This window comes from Epinephelus lanceolatus, chromosome 9 (assembly GCF_041903045.1).
Source record: "Epinephelus lanceolatus isolate andai-2023 chromosome 9, ASM4190304v1, whole genome shotgun sequence".
In the NCBI taxonomy this organism is placed as follows: Eukaryota; Metazoa; Chordata; class Actinopteri; order Perciformes; family Serranidae; genus Epinephelus; species Epinephelus lanceolatus.
In genome coordinates, this window is record NC_135742.1 from 6,963,707 (window position 1) to 6,983,397 (window position 19,691).

The 19,691-nt window shown below is 41.0% G+C and overlaps 1 protein-coding gene across 1 annotated transcript in view; it reads left to right on the top strand.

Annotated features, from left to right (window-relative positions):
* The window catches only part of LOC117252770 (protein unc-13 homolog B-like), a 125,112-nt gene that overhangs the window by 55,226 nt on the left and 50,195 nt on the right, over positions 1-19,691 (top strand). Inside the window, exons 12-16 of the mRNA XM_078170490.1 lie at positions 2,053-2,294; positions 3,896-3,981; positions 9,516-9,642; positions 10,260-10,356; positions 14,920-15,063. Of these exons, the coding sequence (XP_078026616.1) occupies positions 2,053-2,294; positions 3,896-3,981; positions 9,516-9,642; positions 10,260-10,356; positions 14,920-15,063 (696 nt within the window). The remainder of the gene's footprint in view (positions 1-2,052; positions 2,295-3,895; positions 3,982-9,515; positions 9,643-10,259; positions 10,357-14,919; positions 15,064-19,691) is intronic.

Below are 19,691 nucleotides of genomic sequence, written 5' to 3' on the forward strand. Positions count from 1 at the left end.
TACATAAATCCAGTAACAACAGGATCTGTATCTCACCCCATGTTCACTGAATTTGTGAAGAAAACACTGTTTTCTCGCATGTGTCCAGTGAACAAAATAGAGAAAATTCTTAATGAATTTAAAGTGCAGTTCAGACCAAAGATTTACAATGAGATGAGTTGAAACAGGCAACTACTTCCAATGCACCGTTCTGCAACGTTCTAAAAACCTGCTGGTTCACACCAATGCAACTAGATGAGACGGTGTATCGTCTCTATGCAACAACTTTCTGTATTTCCATTCTGATTTGCAGCTTTTCAGGCTTATTTTGTGGCTGAATATAATTTGTACCTTCTTAAAATATGAGTTTAGTGATAGTGAGATAATGGCTACATCTGCATTTGTAGTGGTGATGAAACAGCGAAAAACTGGAGCAAAATGAGCATCAGATGGACTGTATTCATAATCAATACGCCACAATAATATAAATAACCAGTCAGTGAGAATGTATGTGTGTGTGGGCGGGGCATAAGCACATACAGCAAGCAGCAGCAGCGACCCATCGTCCTACACCAGCACACCATGAGGACGGAAACAAAGAGCTCAGCAAGGACGGAGCACCTTCTGCAGCTAGCGAACATGCCGTTTGCGGTCATTTTCACTTGACCAGCAGACTACACTGCAAGCCCATTGGCTGTAGAAACAGGTGACGAGCTTTAAAATTAGCCGCGGCAGTTTGACCAGCAGAGTTGCAGGTGACACCATCAGCCGGTTTGAGTCAAGCTCAGACCGGCCAGTTCACACCGTTGTAACTTTTCTCTGCAACTTTCTGAAACGGTTTCGTCTCGTCGTGAATCTTTGGTCTGAACTAGACCAAGAAATCATAGGTGACCGCATTTAACAACAGCTAAACTGTATCAAAACATCCATTCACAAGCATTCACACTACTCATGCAGTATAATACAGGTCTCATTTGTCCAGTCGTATGCTCAGTACTTCCCAAACACACAGCCCTTTCCAATGGGGAACTGAACTGAAAGTAAAACTTATCTATACTCTCCTCAAAGCCAGACTCCATTGACAAAAACAGTAATTTTACCTCGCTGAACACAGGAGCTGCTGTGGTGTTAGGTGTTATTTCGGATTCATTTAAGTCACACAATAACACAAACAAACTATACATAGAGAAAGTGGTTAATCAGCAGCTCCTATGTTCAGCAAGGCAAAATTACTGTTTTTGTCAATGGAGTCTGGCTTTGAGGAGACCATAGTTCCAGACAGGTCTGTCTGTTTGGGAAGTACTGTGCATACGACTGGATAAATGACACTTGGATCATACTGCACGAGTTGTGTGAGAGTTTGTGGATAGATGTTTTGATATAATCTTGCTGTTGTTAAACGCGGACACCTATGACTTCAATTCATCAAACGGTTTTTCTGTTTTCCGCTTCTTCATTAACCCCGAAGGTCTGTGAGAAAAACAGAGTTTTCTTCATGGATTCGATAAACCACAGGGCAAGTAAATTATGTACAAATGGTCGTTTGCGGGATGAAGTATTCTTTTAATCTCAGTCCATACAGCATATGCTGGCTTTGCCTTAATTGATGCACTTATTAACTGAGGCTCCATCAGCCGAAGAATTTTCTCCAGAACAGTGAAGATTTTTCACCGTGCTCGGAAAGATTCATATCTTACTTAATGTGTCTGAACTCATTTAACCAGCCTGTGTTTAGTATAAATTAACAATACTTTGCATGGTAATCAAGAAAAGGCTCCTTTTTTTTAGCTTCATAGAATGTGCAGAACTTGTCACACAAACATGGAGCCAGAATCTTTGAAAACAAAGCAGTGTAGTGAAGAAATAATATTGTAATTATTGTCATAAATTATTCACTGCAGATGATTTATTGAAAATGCAGCTTCTGAGCACTAAAACATGTTTTAGTTCTGCCTGCCACTTGTTTCACAACAGCATGTGTTCATTTTGCAAATACTGGACATTCAGCTTCTCCTAGGTGTAATGAACTTAAACGCATCACAAACACATCTCCTGTCTTTTTCTGTCTTCCAGCCTCAGCCAGAGAAGAAGAAGAAGAAGAAAAAAGAAAAAGCAGAAGGAGAGGAAGGGGAGGAGGATGATGAGGAGGAGGAGGAAGAGGAAGAAGAAGAAGAGGAAGAGGAGAAGAAAGAGGAGAGCCAGCAGGAGGAGCAGGGCCCAAGCATCCAGAATCTGGACTTTTGGCCTAAACTCATCACGCTCATCGTCTCCATTATTGAGGAGGACAAGAACTCCTACACACCCATCATTAACCAGTCAGTGCTCCCTTTTATTGCCTGTTATTTGGCATATTGTAGCTCTGAGATGAGCAGAGTTGACAGTCAAAATTTGCGTTTATTTCCATTATGTCATAGTTTATAACTGGGGAAATTAATGGAATGACGTGCAGCTATTGCATTGTCTCGAGTTACTGCTTACAACATGTTGAATTTGCTGTAAATTACAGCAGCTTGTTGAGAGAAATTGTTCACAGCAGTCTCCTGTTGCCACATACAAGAAGTACAAGTTGGATTATTTAATGTATACTGCGATAAATCAGTATCACAGGTTGAACTGTTTAAAATAATCATTTGCACCTACAAAATAAAAGTTTTCCCAGTCGACCAATTGTCTTTGTTTAGGGCCATTAGTCGACGAGAAGCCTGCATGGTTATGATATTAATGTAAATAATGAATTATAAATTTTGGGTGGAGCAACACAATGTACAAGGTGTGAGAAAGAATTGTATCAGTAACATTGTTAACACTGTGCTACATTATAGAGAAATACAAAACCGTACTAATGAACCTTCATTAATATAGGCCTATATTTTATCTACAAGTGCACGTCACACACTGAGCGAGCCGCCTGTTAATGACGCTGTGGGCTAATGGGCATGTAGCTACTTCCATGTTTCAGATGATACGTCATGTTTGTAGTCGACCAATGAAGATGAGTTTACATATCACCTTGGGTTCGTCCTTCACCTTCTCAAAATGATCCCACACTTTGGATTTCCTGCCCGACATGTTATTAACTAGCCTGTGGAATAACTGCAGGTACCAGCCCTGGAAATATGAGTCTGAGCATCAGCCTATTTACCTGAAATCCTGAGTGCAGAGCTGATCTTCTTCCAGGAGCTGTTTTTAAGTGTGTCGTGCCTGCCCTATCGTCTGTGGGACAGATGTAAAGCTCTGGGTAGCCCTGCACTAACATGATCAACTCTTCTGTGTTTATCAGACTGAATATTTACAGAAGAAGGGAAAGATATCTGTCGGCTGTGATTGATTTGTAACTTGACTCCTGTCTGACTGCTGAGCGTGGCCTCTTCCTGTGTCTGTTCTTTCAAATTCCCACATGGTCCAGTCATAAGCGACTTAGCGACCAATGAAATAATGCTGACTATCGAACTTTCTGGTCAACTAACGTTTGGTCGACTATTAGGAGGCAGCCCTGATGTGGGCAGTGGTTTCTGCAATTTATTTGGATGATTTAAATTCAAACTTAAATCTAAAAATCTTTGAAATTGTTGCTGTTTTTAAAACTTTTCAACATGTTATTTGGATTTTTATGACAGAAAATAAATTTGCCAGCAGCACTTTATTTAAATTTGTTTCTGCAAGCTGTTTCTTTTTAATGAGTAAGTGCAAGTAAAGTAAGCTGATAAAATATTAGCTCACAAAATATCAATCTCAGTTTGAGTCTCTTAGTTCGAAGCTGTAAAGGTCTGAGACAACCCCAAGCTACTGTGTGTGCTTGTGTGTCTTCTGATTGATTGCAAGCTTGTATATATATATATATATATACAAGCTTGCTTAAGGATGCTCTCACCAGCAGACTAACTAATAGTTTGTCTGACCTCTTTCTCCATTTCAGGTTTCCTCAGGAACTCGATGTGGGTAAAGTCAGCGCGGAGGTCATTTGGAGGCTTTTTGCTCAGGACATGAAATATGCTCTGGAGGGTAAGACTGTGTGTGTCCTTATACAGCATGTGTGTGTTTGTGTGTGTGTGTAAGAGAAGAAGTAACAACTTGCCGCCATTTCTTCCCCTCTACATTCACACTTTCCTTTCTCTCACTCCATCAACTTCTCTTTGGCGTCGTCTCTTCCAGTTCTGCATAAAGTCAATCACTACCGCTGGAACAACGGTGAGGTTATAGACAAACATGATGTAGCTGATGAAAGACACAGTCAGAAGTCAAAGCTATTTGCTGCCTTTAAATGGAACTCATTCACTTGAGGTCATGGGAAGTTTTGTACACGTTATGTTTGGCATTCAGGTTGTTACGTCAACAGAACAACACAGCATTGTGGACATCTGTTGGCATCTAGAAGCCACCAAAGCTAACAATTTAGCAAGGTGGCAAGCGCATAATACATAGGAGAAGTTTACATCAATGCTTACCTTTCCATGCCTCAGCGAAAAGACAAAAGACAGTTGCAGGAAAAAAAGTCTCTTCAGCCAAAAAACGCACTGCAGACAGCCTCAAACACATTCTCACTCCGACCTCGTCACATAACACCATTTGGTCAAGGACTTTCTCTGTCCAGATTCGACCTGAAAGGTACCCTGTACGTTCTAAAAAATACACTTTCGTTTTCACAGGAAATTTACAGTTTCTTTCAAAATAAATGCGCTACGTCGGTACAACACCACAAATTGACATTTTTTCCTTCAACAACAGACGTACATGGTTAAGTTTATCCAACAAAATACATGGTTGGGTTTAGGAAAAAAGAACAGGGTTTGGCTTCATGATTTTATGGAACACGATCATCCCTCTCCCAGGTAAAAGTCAGTGTCTGTTGGACCCATCCACAAACCCTCCCGCCCACTCCACTCGGACTTTCACCGCCGTAACTTTTGTTCTTGTCCTGCTGCGTCTCCTCCTGACGGTGCCGGGCACTGTGAAACTATAGCCCCTTTTACACTGCCAGGTTTTCAGCAAATGTTGGGCCGTTTTGCCAGCAAGCTGCAAGCGTTTAGACACACATAGCCAGATTGGCAAGTTGATCCGAGGTGCCCAATTTTCCGTCTTGTAGGGTAGACATTTTGGCGGAACCTTTTTGGTTAAAAAAAAAAAAAACGAGGCGCCCTTCTGCTGCGGGAGGAGCGGTTGATGACGCCGGACATGCGACCCACTGGCCGTGGACTAACAGGAAACAGCTGATAGCAGGAATGAGCAGCTAGTAGCAAGAGGGAAACGCAAACCTGACGGACACTGTAAAGATGCGCAACTGGGGAGAAACGGAATTGCGCGCCCTCCTTGCCTTCACAAACGAAGAGGCCATTAACCGCCAAATGACGGAGGACGGGCCGACTTATGAGAGAATCGCCGTTCATGGACTCTTGTCACAAACATGGAAAACATGATTCCATTTAAAGGCAGCAACTGTCTAACATTGTCTGAGAGCCAACCTGGACAATGGTCATAATTTTGCAGCAGGTGTCAATGGAAAGCAGAATCTTTTATACTGTATGTCATCAAAAACCTGAAATGATTTTTAAAATGCTATTAAAAATATTTAGAAAAAATTTAAAATCTCACTTACAGTCGCGGTGACTCCAGGTCCTGTGAGTCATAATGGAAGCAGATACAACAGTTTCTAACAGTGCGAGAAACAGATAGTGTTGTGTCTATAACAAGATTGATTCCCCCTCGAGCTCTCCACATTATACTGTAAGATATACTTTCGAGATAACTGCACAGACAGCTGTTTCAACTTAGTGAGCCATTTGAAACCTGCTTAGCCAGTCAATATTCTGACTTCTCACTGTGTCTCATATTAGACTTGCAGAAGTTGTAGAAACTATCCTGAAACATTGTTTGGCACTCTGAGGCCTGTGAGACTGAGTTTTGTAGCTGAGTCGGCACTCTGTCAACAAATTTTTTTTTCAAGATGTTTTCTGACTGATTTGATCACTGACAAGTCCTTCAGGAGACCCTTTTTTAGACTTTTTCCCCCTGTGTCTAGACAGACTACCCTCCAACTCCACTAGTACTGTGTTTTAATATAATGTTTTTCCACTCTCATCTCTGTCATTTCTTTATCAAACTTGCTCCTCTCTTTTCCTTGAACTCTCATTGGTTTGTTTTGTAATTCTTTTGCCATCTCAGCTCCCTCCACATTTCGCATCCGCAAAGTTGATTTCGAAGCTGGTAAGATGCGTGTGTATGTGTGTATGTGTATTTGTTATTAGTCATCTTTAGCAGAGATTCCCAACCTGTTTTGCACCTCGGACCATTTTTTATATCAACAACGAGAGTCATTGTGACTCCCAAACATAATTTTCTCTCCACAGCCCATCAGTGGCCAGCAAACTGAAAAATAGAGTTATAACACAAGGTCTTCCTTGAGTCCTTTTTTGGGGGGTTAAATACCTGTTCACAAATCATGTAACTTTTGGTTTTGGCTTGTTCTGTTTCTTTACTTATCTCACCTCTATAGCGTGCCCCAGGGATGTGTCCTAAAACATGGAAATGAGTCAGCATTTTAGCACTCACGATTCCCTTGTCTCAAAGTCAGTGGGTTTTTGAATAGGAATTTGGTTAGATACCTGAAATAAGGTCTGTGGTTAACACAAGCTTTAGAGACCTTCATGTTTTGCTCATGACATAAAACACACCAGTAAATACCCCACTCATGAATTTTGAAGCTCTTTTGTGTCGTAAAAGGTTGTTGCTAACAAGAGCCAAATGAGAATACAGAACATCATCATGCCGAGCACCGCTTTACAGCCACGCTGTGGCGGCCTCGTTAAGTCATGCGACCGTGGTGTAGTTCCTTTATGGTCTAACATTAGCTTTTTACCTCTGGCACTTGCATTTAGGCTTCAAAAATCATAAAAGTGGCGTTCATTTGTGAAGATTATCTTACTGAGCAAAATAAGTATCATAAACGTTTGTTTGCCCTACAGCTTATTTTTTTGCCATTATCCAAAATCCAACTGAAAAATCCTGTTGGCTTATTGATGAGGGAACTTCCGTGTTAGCCTACAGAAAAACATCATCCCTGGAGCACTCTGTCAGAGAGACAAGAGTGTGCAAAAAATGTGCGAGCAAGGAAACTAAACTAAAAAATACTGTCTTTATTTAATTGTAGCTGCTTACAAAATATATTTTAAAAAGCACAAAAAGCAGGTTTTATGTACTGCTCAGTGCTGAAAGGTGCCGATAGCAGATTGGTTACCTTGCTTACTGATGACCCACTTTACTTGAGAATCAGTATGTTGATGTTTATGGCGTGAAGTTCAAGGTAATTAGCGCAAAAAGTGTCCCCTAAAGCTGCGGTAGGCCGAAATCTGGAGAAGGCAAAAAAAGGTAGCCAAGCATTCCCCATACATTGACTTATTTAATCCTATACCATTGAAGAGTTGCGCGTAGCACATTCAGCCTTTCCTTTCCCTTACTCTCTCTGTTTATCAGACCACAAATGAGGCCCCGTTTATACGACAATGATTTCAACTGAAAACGGTAAACTTTAGTTGCATTTTGGCCGATCGTTTACACGACAGCGGCGTTTTGGGTGTCTGAAAACGCAACATTTGAAAACAGGTTCCAGAGTGCAACTTTTTGGAAATGGCAGCGTCTCCATTGTTATGTAAACTTGCAATATGCAGTTCCTCTGAAAACGGAGACTTTTCGCACATGCGCATTACGGTTACAGTCACTAGGCATGCCGACCATCACGACAACAATGCCGAGCTCTGTTTGTGCTGCTCACCCTGTTGATTTGAAGTGAAGTGTAGATCTGTTACTGTAGCAACTCCACCTCATCGTCCATCCAGACAAAGTTATCTGTGCATGCTTTCGCCATTGTGTCTTCTTTGTTTTGGTTTGTAATCACTGTGTTGTAGAGGAAGGCGCTTCAGCGCAGGCGCATGGCGTCATGCCGTGGTGTTGCTTTGCAAATTTACACTGCCACCCATTGGCCTGGCGTGCATACTACAGCGTTTCCAGTAGATTTTGCAGCTCTGTGTGAACGGGGATCGTTTCAATAACGTTGTCATATAAACGCAAAAGTTTTTTAAAAATGCAAAGGACAGACTTTTCTGTTTTTAGAGAAACCGTTGAGATGCCTGAGACAAGAATTAGCTAGCTAATCACCCCACGGCCCCTCCACCTCACCCCCTTCCTTTGTGGACAGCTTCAGTAGCAGGAGAGTGGGCAACAGCTACAGATATGGACCTCCGGTCAGCAGCGTTAGCAGCTGAAATTAGACCAGCACAGTCCGTATTTGTAGAACAACCAATAGGATTTCCCGCTATCTGAAATGACCTGTGATTGGCCAAAACCTCCCGTCACGGACTGGATTTTCTAAAGCCTGAAGACAGCCAAGAGGAGGTACAGAGGTCTAGTCTTCTCTCAGAGCACTTGAACTACAGTATTTTCAAAGTTTATCATTTTTACCCAATGAAGCCAAGATAAAAATGCCTACCCAGCTCTAAGGGACATTATTATTAAGGATCTGTATTTTGCTTTTGCTTGCATATGTTTCCTTACAGTCCATAAGCAAATGAAAGGGCTGGGAACCTCTGATCTGTAGGAAAGGAGATGCCACCTTTGCAGTATTTGACATTGTTTATAATTATTTGTTGTTAGACATCCTTAGACATGTAGAAATAGACATTAGCCTCCTTATTGTATAGGTTACACATTTGTTGACATCTTTTCTCTCTTACTGCCATTCTCTTACAAAGGATCACTCTAGAACTACAGAGATATTTTGATGAAAGTACTGTAGTACCTCGATGCACTGTGGCACCGACTCCACCACTTCATACTACTGTTTGTTTGTAATGCTGGAGCTGTTCCATAACTGGAGCCCGAAATGAAATCAGTGTGGAGACTTGGACTCCAGGATTGGTCATTTCGCTCTCATTCCTCCATTCATTTGTTTGTTTGTTGGTTCATGTGACACAAACAACACTGATTGGATTTTGATGAAAGCTGCAGTGAAGAATTTCACCACTGTGTCGAAGCATTTCTGAAATTACGACTGGCCCAAATCACCGTGTGACTGTACTGCAGGATTATTTGTCTGACTCTGACAAGTTATTTTTTTATGTTGTTGTTCCCTGTGATGAATTCAAGGGGACAGACTATGGATGGAGCTCTCTTTGTTCAGTGTTTATTTGTCCATCCATCTGTTACCCTTGATATATTTTGTAATGCTACCAAGAAAATAATTGTAATATAATGTATTTCAGACCTGTGGTGTGCTGAAGCCTCTAATCAGAGTGGAAATCGGATCTGATATAGATGGATATGCTTATAATTACTGATTCTAATCATCATTCACTACCTTTCACAAAAAAATGTGAAAAACCCATGAGAACACACAAACACACACACAAACTTTCAAAGTGTCAAAAATCTCCACCAAGAGACTGTAAACCGACTGCTACTGCTGCAGCACACCTCGAGAGATAAATCTGGTGTTTATGTCTCTGTGTTTGTGTGTGTGTGTGTGTGTGTTGATGTCGTTTCTGCAGAACACGAGAAGCATAAACTCTGTAAGACTGCTGACTACATGAACCTGCACTTCAAGGTCAAGTGGCTTTACAACGAGTATGTTAAGGACCTGCCCGCCTTCTCTGACACTGTGCCTGAGTACCCTGCGTAAGAGACTCAAACACACACAAACACACACACTCATTATCTCACTCTTTCCCTGGCTCCTCCAGACAAAACGCAGCTCATCTTGATTCATCATTTCTGCCTTTCTATTGAGATTTTGTCTGTTTTTATATGCACAATAATTGACATACACATCCACACACTCAAAGCTCTCCTCACTGGGTTTTGACGATAAAAGTGTGGACAACAGAGTAATGATTATGATGACAACTTTATTGATACAGCAGCTTTCAAAACAAAATAAGGTGATTTACGTCAATAAAACATAGTCAGTGGTAACAATGAGACAGGAAAAATATTAAAAGAACAAACATTTTACAAATTCAGTAAGATAAAATAAAACAAACAAATTAAATGAAACAAGTAAGACATAAGAAACATTTTTTTTTAAGATATGTTTTGTAGAAGGGGATTTAAAAGATGTTTCTGAATCTGCAAGCTTTAGAACTAAACAAAACAGTTAGTTTGTACTCTTCAAAACGACACTACTTTCATTTGACTAAACAGAATCAGAGCCAGTAGGTTTTTCTCATGTTTTGTGTGTCAGCTTCATGCTTCATCAAAGACAGATAATGACAAAAAAATTTTTATTGTTACAGGTGGTTCCTTCAGTTTGTCCTGGCCTGGCTGGCTGAAAACGAGGAGGTGTCGATGGAGTTCATGCACGGGGCGCTGGAGAGAGACAAGAGGGAAGGGGTGAGTAAAAAAGAGACTAAAATATGGTCCGAAAATTATTCTGTGAAAGTTTTCAGCTCGGCATACGTCTATCCTTCCTTATCCATTAGTTAGGGCTCAGATATTTTTTTGTTCAGTTTAAAAAATGTATTTTAAAGATTTTTTGTGCTCTCATTTGCACTATTTTCAAAAAGGATAACAAATCAATAACACAAAAATCCAAATGAAAATTAGGTTTTAGAAAATGCTATCGGTAGCACAGACTGTAGTCGAACAACTTACTGGGTGTCTGTGAGATAAACTGTTTTCATCCTGCAGCTCTGTCACTGATTACACCACAGTTTTCAATTATTTATGTTTATTTCTGTGCTAGCAAACTACACAGTGCCATTATTGCAATCAGGAGAGACAGAAGAATGAAGTAAAGATAATATTTGATACAAAATATGAGTGTACAAATTAACAGCTGATTTGTGCTGATTGAGATTTAACAGAAGTCTTTGGTGATCAAGGGAAGATAAATCCCCCCATGGAGTCCAGACACTGGTGGTGGTCGTGGCTGCTGACTGCCGAGTTTGATAAGGCCAATGAATCTGTAAAGACTAGGTGGTGATGGGGAGGTGGAGGGTGCACACGACAGCAGCAAGAAAGAACTACAGCAGAGAAAGAGCCATATTTAAAATGAGGAGCAGTAAGATGAGAGAGAGAAGGTGTGCCGCTGTGCTTAGATTGTCAATCAGCTGATGACTCACTTGACCTGCCCAGACAATGTCACCTAGAGACAGTGAGTGAACGTACGTGCATGGAGTGAATGGCAGGGTGAGACAGAAACTTATAGCCTGAGTGTGAGAAGTATTTTTCTTCCTGACTGAACTTTCATTAGAGCTTCATTATTGGCTGTGGTTATGGAATCAAAAGCAAACATACTCCATGTTTTGGATGTACAATTCCCAAAATTTAAGGGATGTGAACAAGAAGAAAAATGTTGCTATAGAGTCAGTTAGTTAGCTTCAGGCTACAACTAGTTTTTTGAGCTACATTTGTTTATATTTTGACAAATTGCCGCCATTAAAGGTATGCTGAAATAGCGATAAATGTGATGACTATGAGGCAAGTTCTGGAGTTATGTGGAGCATCTATTTTCCTTTAGTTTCAAAGTGGATTTATAGGTCTTTGTTTGCAAGAGACATCAGAGATAATGATATCCCAGAAAAGTTTAAGCCACGCTGAATCTAAAAATATAAGCATCATGTGTTTGTGTTCAGATCTGACTGAGTTATGAATTGAAGAAGTTGGAGTGTGCTGAGGGTCAGACTACAGTAACATTAGCATGCACACTTCTTTTCACCTTACACATATTTTTGCTTCATGTCACTACCTCTGGAGGAATATAGGGCGATGTAATGAACCTCCATAGATGTAAAGCCATATGCATACGTCCATGTGTATTAAAGGAGGCACAGGGATGATAATAATTCAAAATGGCACCGTCTGAGTGTCATACACTTTAACAGGAAGAACATATAAGTATGTATGAAGCTTTTGTTTACCAATTTTACAAATGACATCTTTTTACCGAAGCATCGACAGTCTCCCCGTTGGAAGAAAATTTAGCATATCAGTCTGAAGTTTCAATTTCTTGTTTCCTGTGGACAAAGAAATTGCCTCACCAGACACCAGAATTTAATTAAGGCAATAAAAGGAACAATTTGCAGGCTACTCAGTTAGCGGAGATGAGACATCATGTTTGTGATCTAAGCTATTATGACTGGTGTATTACAACACATATCTTGCATTACTGTAATAAATTCATAGTCCTTTTTTTCCCGCTAACAATCATGAAATAAGACTCGGGTCACAGTGCTCACAACAAGAAGGAAATTGGAGGGGGGATATGAAAAATAATGGGAAGTGACTCACATAGTAAAAATATCAGAACACAATGATGTTTGAAAAATCCTAATAAACAATCAAAGTGATTTCACTGCCACTGATTAACACTGCTGGGTGTTAAAATGTGAAGTTCTCTTTTGCAATTCCTGCTCGTGAATAAAAACTGATACATCTGGTTTATTATAACGTAAAACCTACCCAGGTATACAGCAGAAGCAAATCCAGTATCATAAACCAGCAGCTTCCTCGCAATTTGCTGTTGTGAAACTCTATTTTTCTAAGTTGTTGAGCGAAAGGAGGTCCAACAGCAGTGGAAAAACTGCTAGCTTTGTACAACGCTGACACCTACAACAGAATGAAAGACAGCACCAGTCTCATGACCTTTTGTTCAAGGATGCTTCAATTGATCCACGTGTAGCAGAGTTCTGCTTTTGCCAGCTGGTCCCAGATTAAGCGAATGATGGACAAGTGTTGTCTCTCGACCTCCTGGTGGTCCCAAAGCTTTAATTCATCTTCTGGGAACTCTTCGTGCTCAGAAAGTGTTTTTAGGGCAGAAAAGGCTTTTGGTCACTGAACACTTTGACTGCTTAAAGGCAAGGCAAGGCAATTTTATTTGTGTGGCACATTTCATACACCAGGACAATACAATGTGCTTTACAGGGTAATAAAGATGTGGCAAAGGTAAAAGATCTAGAATTTAAAAAGTACAAATGATACAAGAGGTACAACGTTTTAGGAGTAGGTTTGTACAGTTTAAAGAAGTGTTTCACCTGCATCAAGAGGGTCTTCACACTAAACCATCTATGCCAGAAAACGCATATATGAGAAAAAAGGACTGTGGCATTCGCTTTTGCTCAAGAGGTGGAAAACCTACAATAACCACAATGCACTGCGCAGAACCAGAGCACACCTGCTGGTGGGTGATATAATGCGATCTCATCCGTTGAATTTAAATCAGAGCCCACAATAAAGCCAAGATTTCTAGGGAGTTACGGTGAGAGTGGTTAGTCCAACTTTCATTCTGTGCTCTCAAAGACAGTTATCTTGGTCTTATCTCTATTTAGCTGGAAACAAAGTTATTTCTGTCATGAAGATGTGACTTGAACCACTTGAGGACAGGTCCTGAGAGTCTTCTAGTCTTTGCAGTAGAATTGCATGGTCCACAGTGTCAAAGCATCACTGAAATCCAACAATACTGAGAGGGAAATGGAAGTGAGGAAAGTAAACAAACAGCTAAAGTCAAGAGGGAGTGAGACCAAAATAACATCCAAGATTATTTTCTGTAGCCATTGAGTTCTTTAGCAGAAAAGTTTCCTTATGGTTTGTCAAGACAGTTTCCTGCTTTCCCTCTTTGATTGATGAATACAGACTATCACCATCTGCTGGTGTGGAGGGGTATTACCTCTCACACAGAACTTACATGCTCGTTGACAGTCAGCTGTAGTCTTTGCAGTGTGTCCATGTGCAACTTTTTAGCCGAGATATAAGCGACGAGGCAGGGGGCTTTCATCACCGCTTGTTCTCTGAAGTTGGTTTGGTGTGTCTTGGCAACAGAGGCAACAGGAACTAGCCAATCAGAGGCAGAATAGGGTGCGTCATGCCTTTGCTACAGTAAAAAAAAAAAGTGGTGTCCTGGAGGGTCTCAATGTCATTCTGCATGATAATTGGCGATATGCCTTCATTTGGCAGAGTGTATTCTTGGCAAAGTAGGACATTTTTCAGACTATCGGGGCTTCAAAAAAATGGGCTGTCTGAATGATGGGCAGTGCCCACCTCGTTACTCCCCACGAGAGACACCAAGCTTACAAGTAGGAAGGGAGGATAGACTCAGAGCCTACAGGTGGATGCAGAGGTGCTAAACACTGAAAGGGTGTGCTGGATAAATGTTTCAGTGAGGGGAACATGCTGCGTGAGTGTAGCAGCAGACTCTGAAAAAGCTCACATATTTTTTTAAATGTCATAAAACAAAGCAGGACAGGATGTTTCAGAGACTACTTTAAGCAAATGTTATTTTACTCAGCACACATATTCTCTACCTCTTTACTCTCTTAAGTAGCCTGATGGCACAACTCTTTTAACTTATGGGAGTTTACAAGGAGTCCATTAGAGACAGATTTTATTGAGGAGGCGTTAAGTGCTTATTGGCCCCCTCTGGCTCTTAAAGAATCCGTTATGGATCCATAGACTGTGAGTTTCTCAGAGTAAGAGAGACAGATCACAGGATACAACGGCAGGACTCGGTCACTTGGGAAATATGTGGCCTGGTTCTCCTAACTACCACACCAACCCTCTGGGCACCATTTACATTTCCGTTTGAACTCAAAAGGGACATTTAGCTGGTGAATTTATCTGCAGGAACATATGATTAGTGCAACAGTTCAATAAGCCCCTTATTCCCCGACCAGCAATCCTTTCAGATGAACGATAATAATTGTAATGGTCAGAGTGCCCTGAAATTAAAGTAATTACACAAGAGCACAGCTATGGTAGCTCGGCACAGAAATAAGAATGAGTTTGAGTTATTATTTGATTACAAGAAAGTAGAGAAGGAGACGACGTATGAGTCAGTAAGGAGGTTGTAAGGAACAGTGCTTCATGAATAGAGCAGACTGGAAATGGAGACTTGCTGTTTAAAAGATTAATACCAGTGGGCTAAAAATTTTGCAATTTGTCCTCTCTGTCCACCTGCAGTTCCAGCAGACGTCTGAGCATGCTCTGTTCTCCAGCTCGGTGGTGGACATTTTCACTCAGCTCAACCAGAGCTTTGAGATCATCAAGAAGCTGGACTGCCCCGACCCCGCTGTGGTGGCACAATATAATCGACGCTTCGCCAAGGTAAGATATGTAACATAAAAGCCTTGTTTACATAAGTCTGTTCTTTGTACCACTGATCAACCACACATCTTATATCTCTCTGGGATCTTTGTGGACAAGGCTTTGTTCGTTCATTAACTTTTTAGTTTTTTTATAAATCCTGGAATCCATCTATCATCTATCATCTGATGACCTTAAGTTTCTTGGTACACCAGCCAATATTTCAGGAGGTTCAACATAGCTAGTGGATATTTAGGCTTAGACTTTCATGTGTCGTCATTTTGGCTAATCTCTATAAACAAATATTTTCATATGATTGTGGATAAACAGCAACAAGAAAAAGCTAACAAAAAGCTAAATTATTGTCACACGATAGCTGGTCGACACATTCTTTGCCGCCTTAACTTTCCTCGTGGTCCCGTTGCATTTCCCCACTATAACGGCAACCGGCTACGTATCATGCCGACATTAGAGGATGCCTTTTTTCATTGGTTTCTGGTCACTGCCCAAGCACCACATTACGACGACTTTGGAGTGAGACCGGGCTTAGCCATTTGGTTCTGAGATTGCATTTTGGCCAGTGCATTCTCCCCCTACATACACATTGTTTACCTGCTGCTCAAATGTGATTCGTCAATACCACTCGGACTGCAAACAGAAACTAGAGCACTTAAAATTGCAAAATTCAGTCCAATCGCCTAAATATTCTGCATACATGCAAATATCTGTTTACAGAGACTGTTTTTTTCCCTCCACGTTGTAAGCACACAGAAAAGCCCTCCTCTGTTTCAAAAAAGTACTGATGATACATCAGGTCATTCAATTTACCAATGTAAATTTGCTATAGCTGCGACCACAAACAAGCATACACCATGCATTACCCTTTTTTGCCAGTTGGCATAAACAGTTGCCTTTCGAACATTTCTTCACCTAATCTTTTGCAAGTCTTTAAACCAGGAAGTCATGCCCCTTTTGTGTTTGGCCACTCCCACTGCCCCCTTCTCTTTTTGAAAAGTAGCATGAGGGTCTAACCTGTGTGCCGGCAGCAACAGAAAGTTTTCTTAGAGTCGGGGCTGTCTGGTATCCTGGAGCTGGGGTTTGTGCTGGCTGTATTCAGCTTGCTGCAGCCGCTGACTGGAGGTCTGTCTCCAGAGCTGCTACCTGTTCTCTACTTGGCAAGGCAGTCTATAGCGGCAGGGAGTGAGGCAGAGGACACACTTTAAGTCGAGGCTCTAGCTAAAGTAAAATGTGAACTTGAAGCAGCACCTATGAGCCTTTGGCTTCAGTTAGCAGGAGGCTAAACTGTTAGCAACGATTTCTCTCCATCTCTAAAATGTGTTTTTTTGCATTCATTTTTAGAGTTTCTTTTTGATAAGTCAACATTTCTTAACTTTTGGCTTGTTTTGCAGTGTAAGCAGTTGTTGCCACTGCTGGAATAGCAACTTTCTCAGCAGGATTCTCCGCCATTGAATCAGGCTTTCACTAAATGGACATCTATATTTGTACAACAGCCAATAGAAACACCCTCTCTTTAAAATGACCAGTGATTGGCCAGTCTTTCGTCACAGGCTAGATTTTCTAAAGCCAAGAGCCAGAGCCAAGAGCAGGTGTAAAAGTCTAGTGTTCTCTCAATCCACGTGAATTCCAATATGATCAAAGTTTACAATGGGATTTTGCCCCAATGACATTGAAATAAAACCGCCTACATCAAAATGCTTTAAATCATAAAGAACTTTACTTACAAAGCTCTTCTTTAGTTGACTTTTTTTTTTACTTTAGAGTTTTTCGTGCCTTTGAGATATTTGCTGATGAGTTTCAGGTATTTGTTTGCAAAATGTGTACAGTGCAGTGTTTTGTTATTGAACCTTTGATGTAATATTTCTTTCTTGTAATTTAATTTAAGGCAGTTGCTTTTAGGCATAGCCATTAAATCTAACAAACCTTTCTCACAAGAGTTGTGTGTGCATATATTTCTGTGAGTGTGTGTGTGGTGTGATGGCTCGATCAATATGGGACTCATTAAATAAAGAATGGCTAATGTAAGCCATCACTCTGAGCTGTCCATCTCTCTGTCCCCAACCTTTGACTCCCTTTTCATTTTCTGCACTCCACACATGTTAATGTCTCTCTTTACCTTTTCATCTCCTCCCTGTCTTAGTCTTAAGTTTGTTTTTCATCTACTCTTGTAATATCTTGCAGTCTCATTCTTTTATGGACTCTCCGTCTTGTCTTTGCTTTGCCTTCAGATATTTTCCTGTCCATATCTGCCTTTAATCTTCTTTCCATATCTTGCCCAGTTCCTCTCTTTGTCACTTTCCAAGTCCTTATTCTTTCCTTTTTCTTATCCTCTCTTGCTCCTCCTTCTACAGGCCAGGACGGCTATATCTCATTTTGGAAAACTATGAGATTACAGTAAAAAGACAGACAGCTGCAGTAAAGGAATAAAGGGAGAGACAGAGTCGTACAATGAGAGGAAGCCATACTAAATAATGCAGGCAGCCGTCCACCCACATGTTTAATGCATGAACGTAAGAGGGCCATCTGGCTGACTCAGCAGAAAGTACAGAAATCTCTAACAACGAACCTGAGACGCTGTGAGGTCACAGGGCTGGTTTCTGTCATTTCCTGTCCCCGAGTTAACACCACAACCGATAAATTGACTTGCTGATTTATTTAAAAGTACCCCGTGGAGTTTCTAGTGTGGACAAGCATGACATTCAGCGTTGTTTATCCTTAAGGCCTGAATGAAAACGTCAGATGGATTTCATAATCTTAGTGAACTCTCGCAGAATATTTTAAAACCTCCATTTTTTGCCTTTTTTATTGGTGCAGTGCCTCAACATGCTGAGTAGTAAAAAAAAGTGAGGGATATCATATCATTCCTCTCTCTTTTATGTGATAAATACGAGCAATTTTGAGGTAAACACATCATCTGATTTGTAGGTCTGGGTAGCAACTGATGGTATATAGTGTATATACAACATTCATCCCTGTAACATTTCAGGCAGTGGTGGAAGAAGTATGCTGATCTTTCACTTAAGTAAAAGTAGCAATGCAGTGTGGAAATACTCTGTTAGAAGTTGAAGTTCTGCATTCCAACTTTTACGTAAGTTAAAGTAGAAAAATATTAACATCAGTCTTATTGGGTTTTACACAGATAAGCCAAAACATCAAAACCACTGACAGGTGAAGTAAATAACATCAAGGTGCTTTCACACCTGCCCTGTTTCAACCGAACTCAAGCTCATTTGCCCCATAAGTGCAGTTCATTTGGGCACAGCAATCACACTCGGGTGCGCACCAAAACAACCGGACCGAGACCTTCTTGAAGAGGTGGTCTCAGTCCGGTTACAAATGAACTTTGGTGCAGTTGGTTTGTGGTGAGAAGGTGTTCTCCGACCTGGATGTGAAGCAACTGCAGTCACATGACACATTGTTTGGGTTAAACATGAGCATGTTACAGTCCTGGAGGATTATTAATGTGCACCTCCTCCTGTACTGCCTTAATATGCACATTCAGCACATCCAATGCATCAAAACATTGTTTTCTAGTTGGAGCCGCGCCTCGTTTTCAAACTGTATGGTTTGACTAAAATGAACAATGACAGCAATATAGTCCACGATGAGCAGAGCGATCTGGTCCGCTTGTAAATGCTGCTGTGAAAACACGAACCAACTCTAGGCAGTTGTGCAAACTTGTGACAAAATTATTCCCTGATTCAGACAAAAGCAAGACAACTCTAGGTCTAAAAGCACCCTTAATCATGTGCCATGCCACACCACAAGAACTGCTCAGGAATGGCTCGAGGAACTTGAGAAAGAGCTCAAGGTGTCAACCTGGCCTCCAGATCTAAATCTGATCAACCACCTGTGGGAGGTGTTGGAGCCCCACCTTGCAACCCAGCGGATCTGTCAGCATTACCCTGCTGCCACAAGAGGTCCTGTGTCCATGCCTGGACAGGTCAGAGCCGAGTCTGATCCACGGTGGCCTCTCACCTGTTGAGGCATGTACACAGGACCTTTATGGTACAAGCACCTCCCACAAATGCTCCGATGGATTTGAATTGTGAGGCCAGGTCAACACTTTGAGCTCTTTGTCAGGTTCCTTGAGCTATTCCTGAGTAGTATTTGCAATGTGACATGTGAGAGGGTGTAGTTGGTCTGTAATGGTGTTTGGATTGGTGGTGTGTGTCAAGTGGCATCCACATGAATGCCAGAACCCAAGGTTTCCCAGCAGGATATTTCATTGTAATGTGATGACAGAGTGGTTTTAATGCTGTGGCTGATCAGTCTACTTACTGATTCATTACAGTTTTTCTCGATTGCTGACACATGCTTATTGAAACTGGGCTCCAACTGATCTTCATCATCACCTTCTTAGCACAACGGAAGTCTTCTTTTGCAAATGTGTTCACACTTTGTTTTAGGTTTCACACATTTTCACACTCTTTTTCAAAACAGTTCGCACAGATCTCATTGAAGGACCACAAACTGTGTTGAATAAACTGTGTTAAACAAAAGGAAAAAAATTATTCATAGCTGATAGAAATGCATGCATAATTATGAATCTCTAATGCACCTGTGTGAAAATCTTTGGCACAACTATTCAATCAGCTTGCAGTTCTTAACCATCTATAAAAGATGCCACC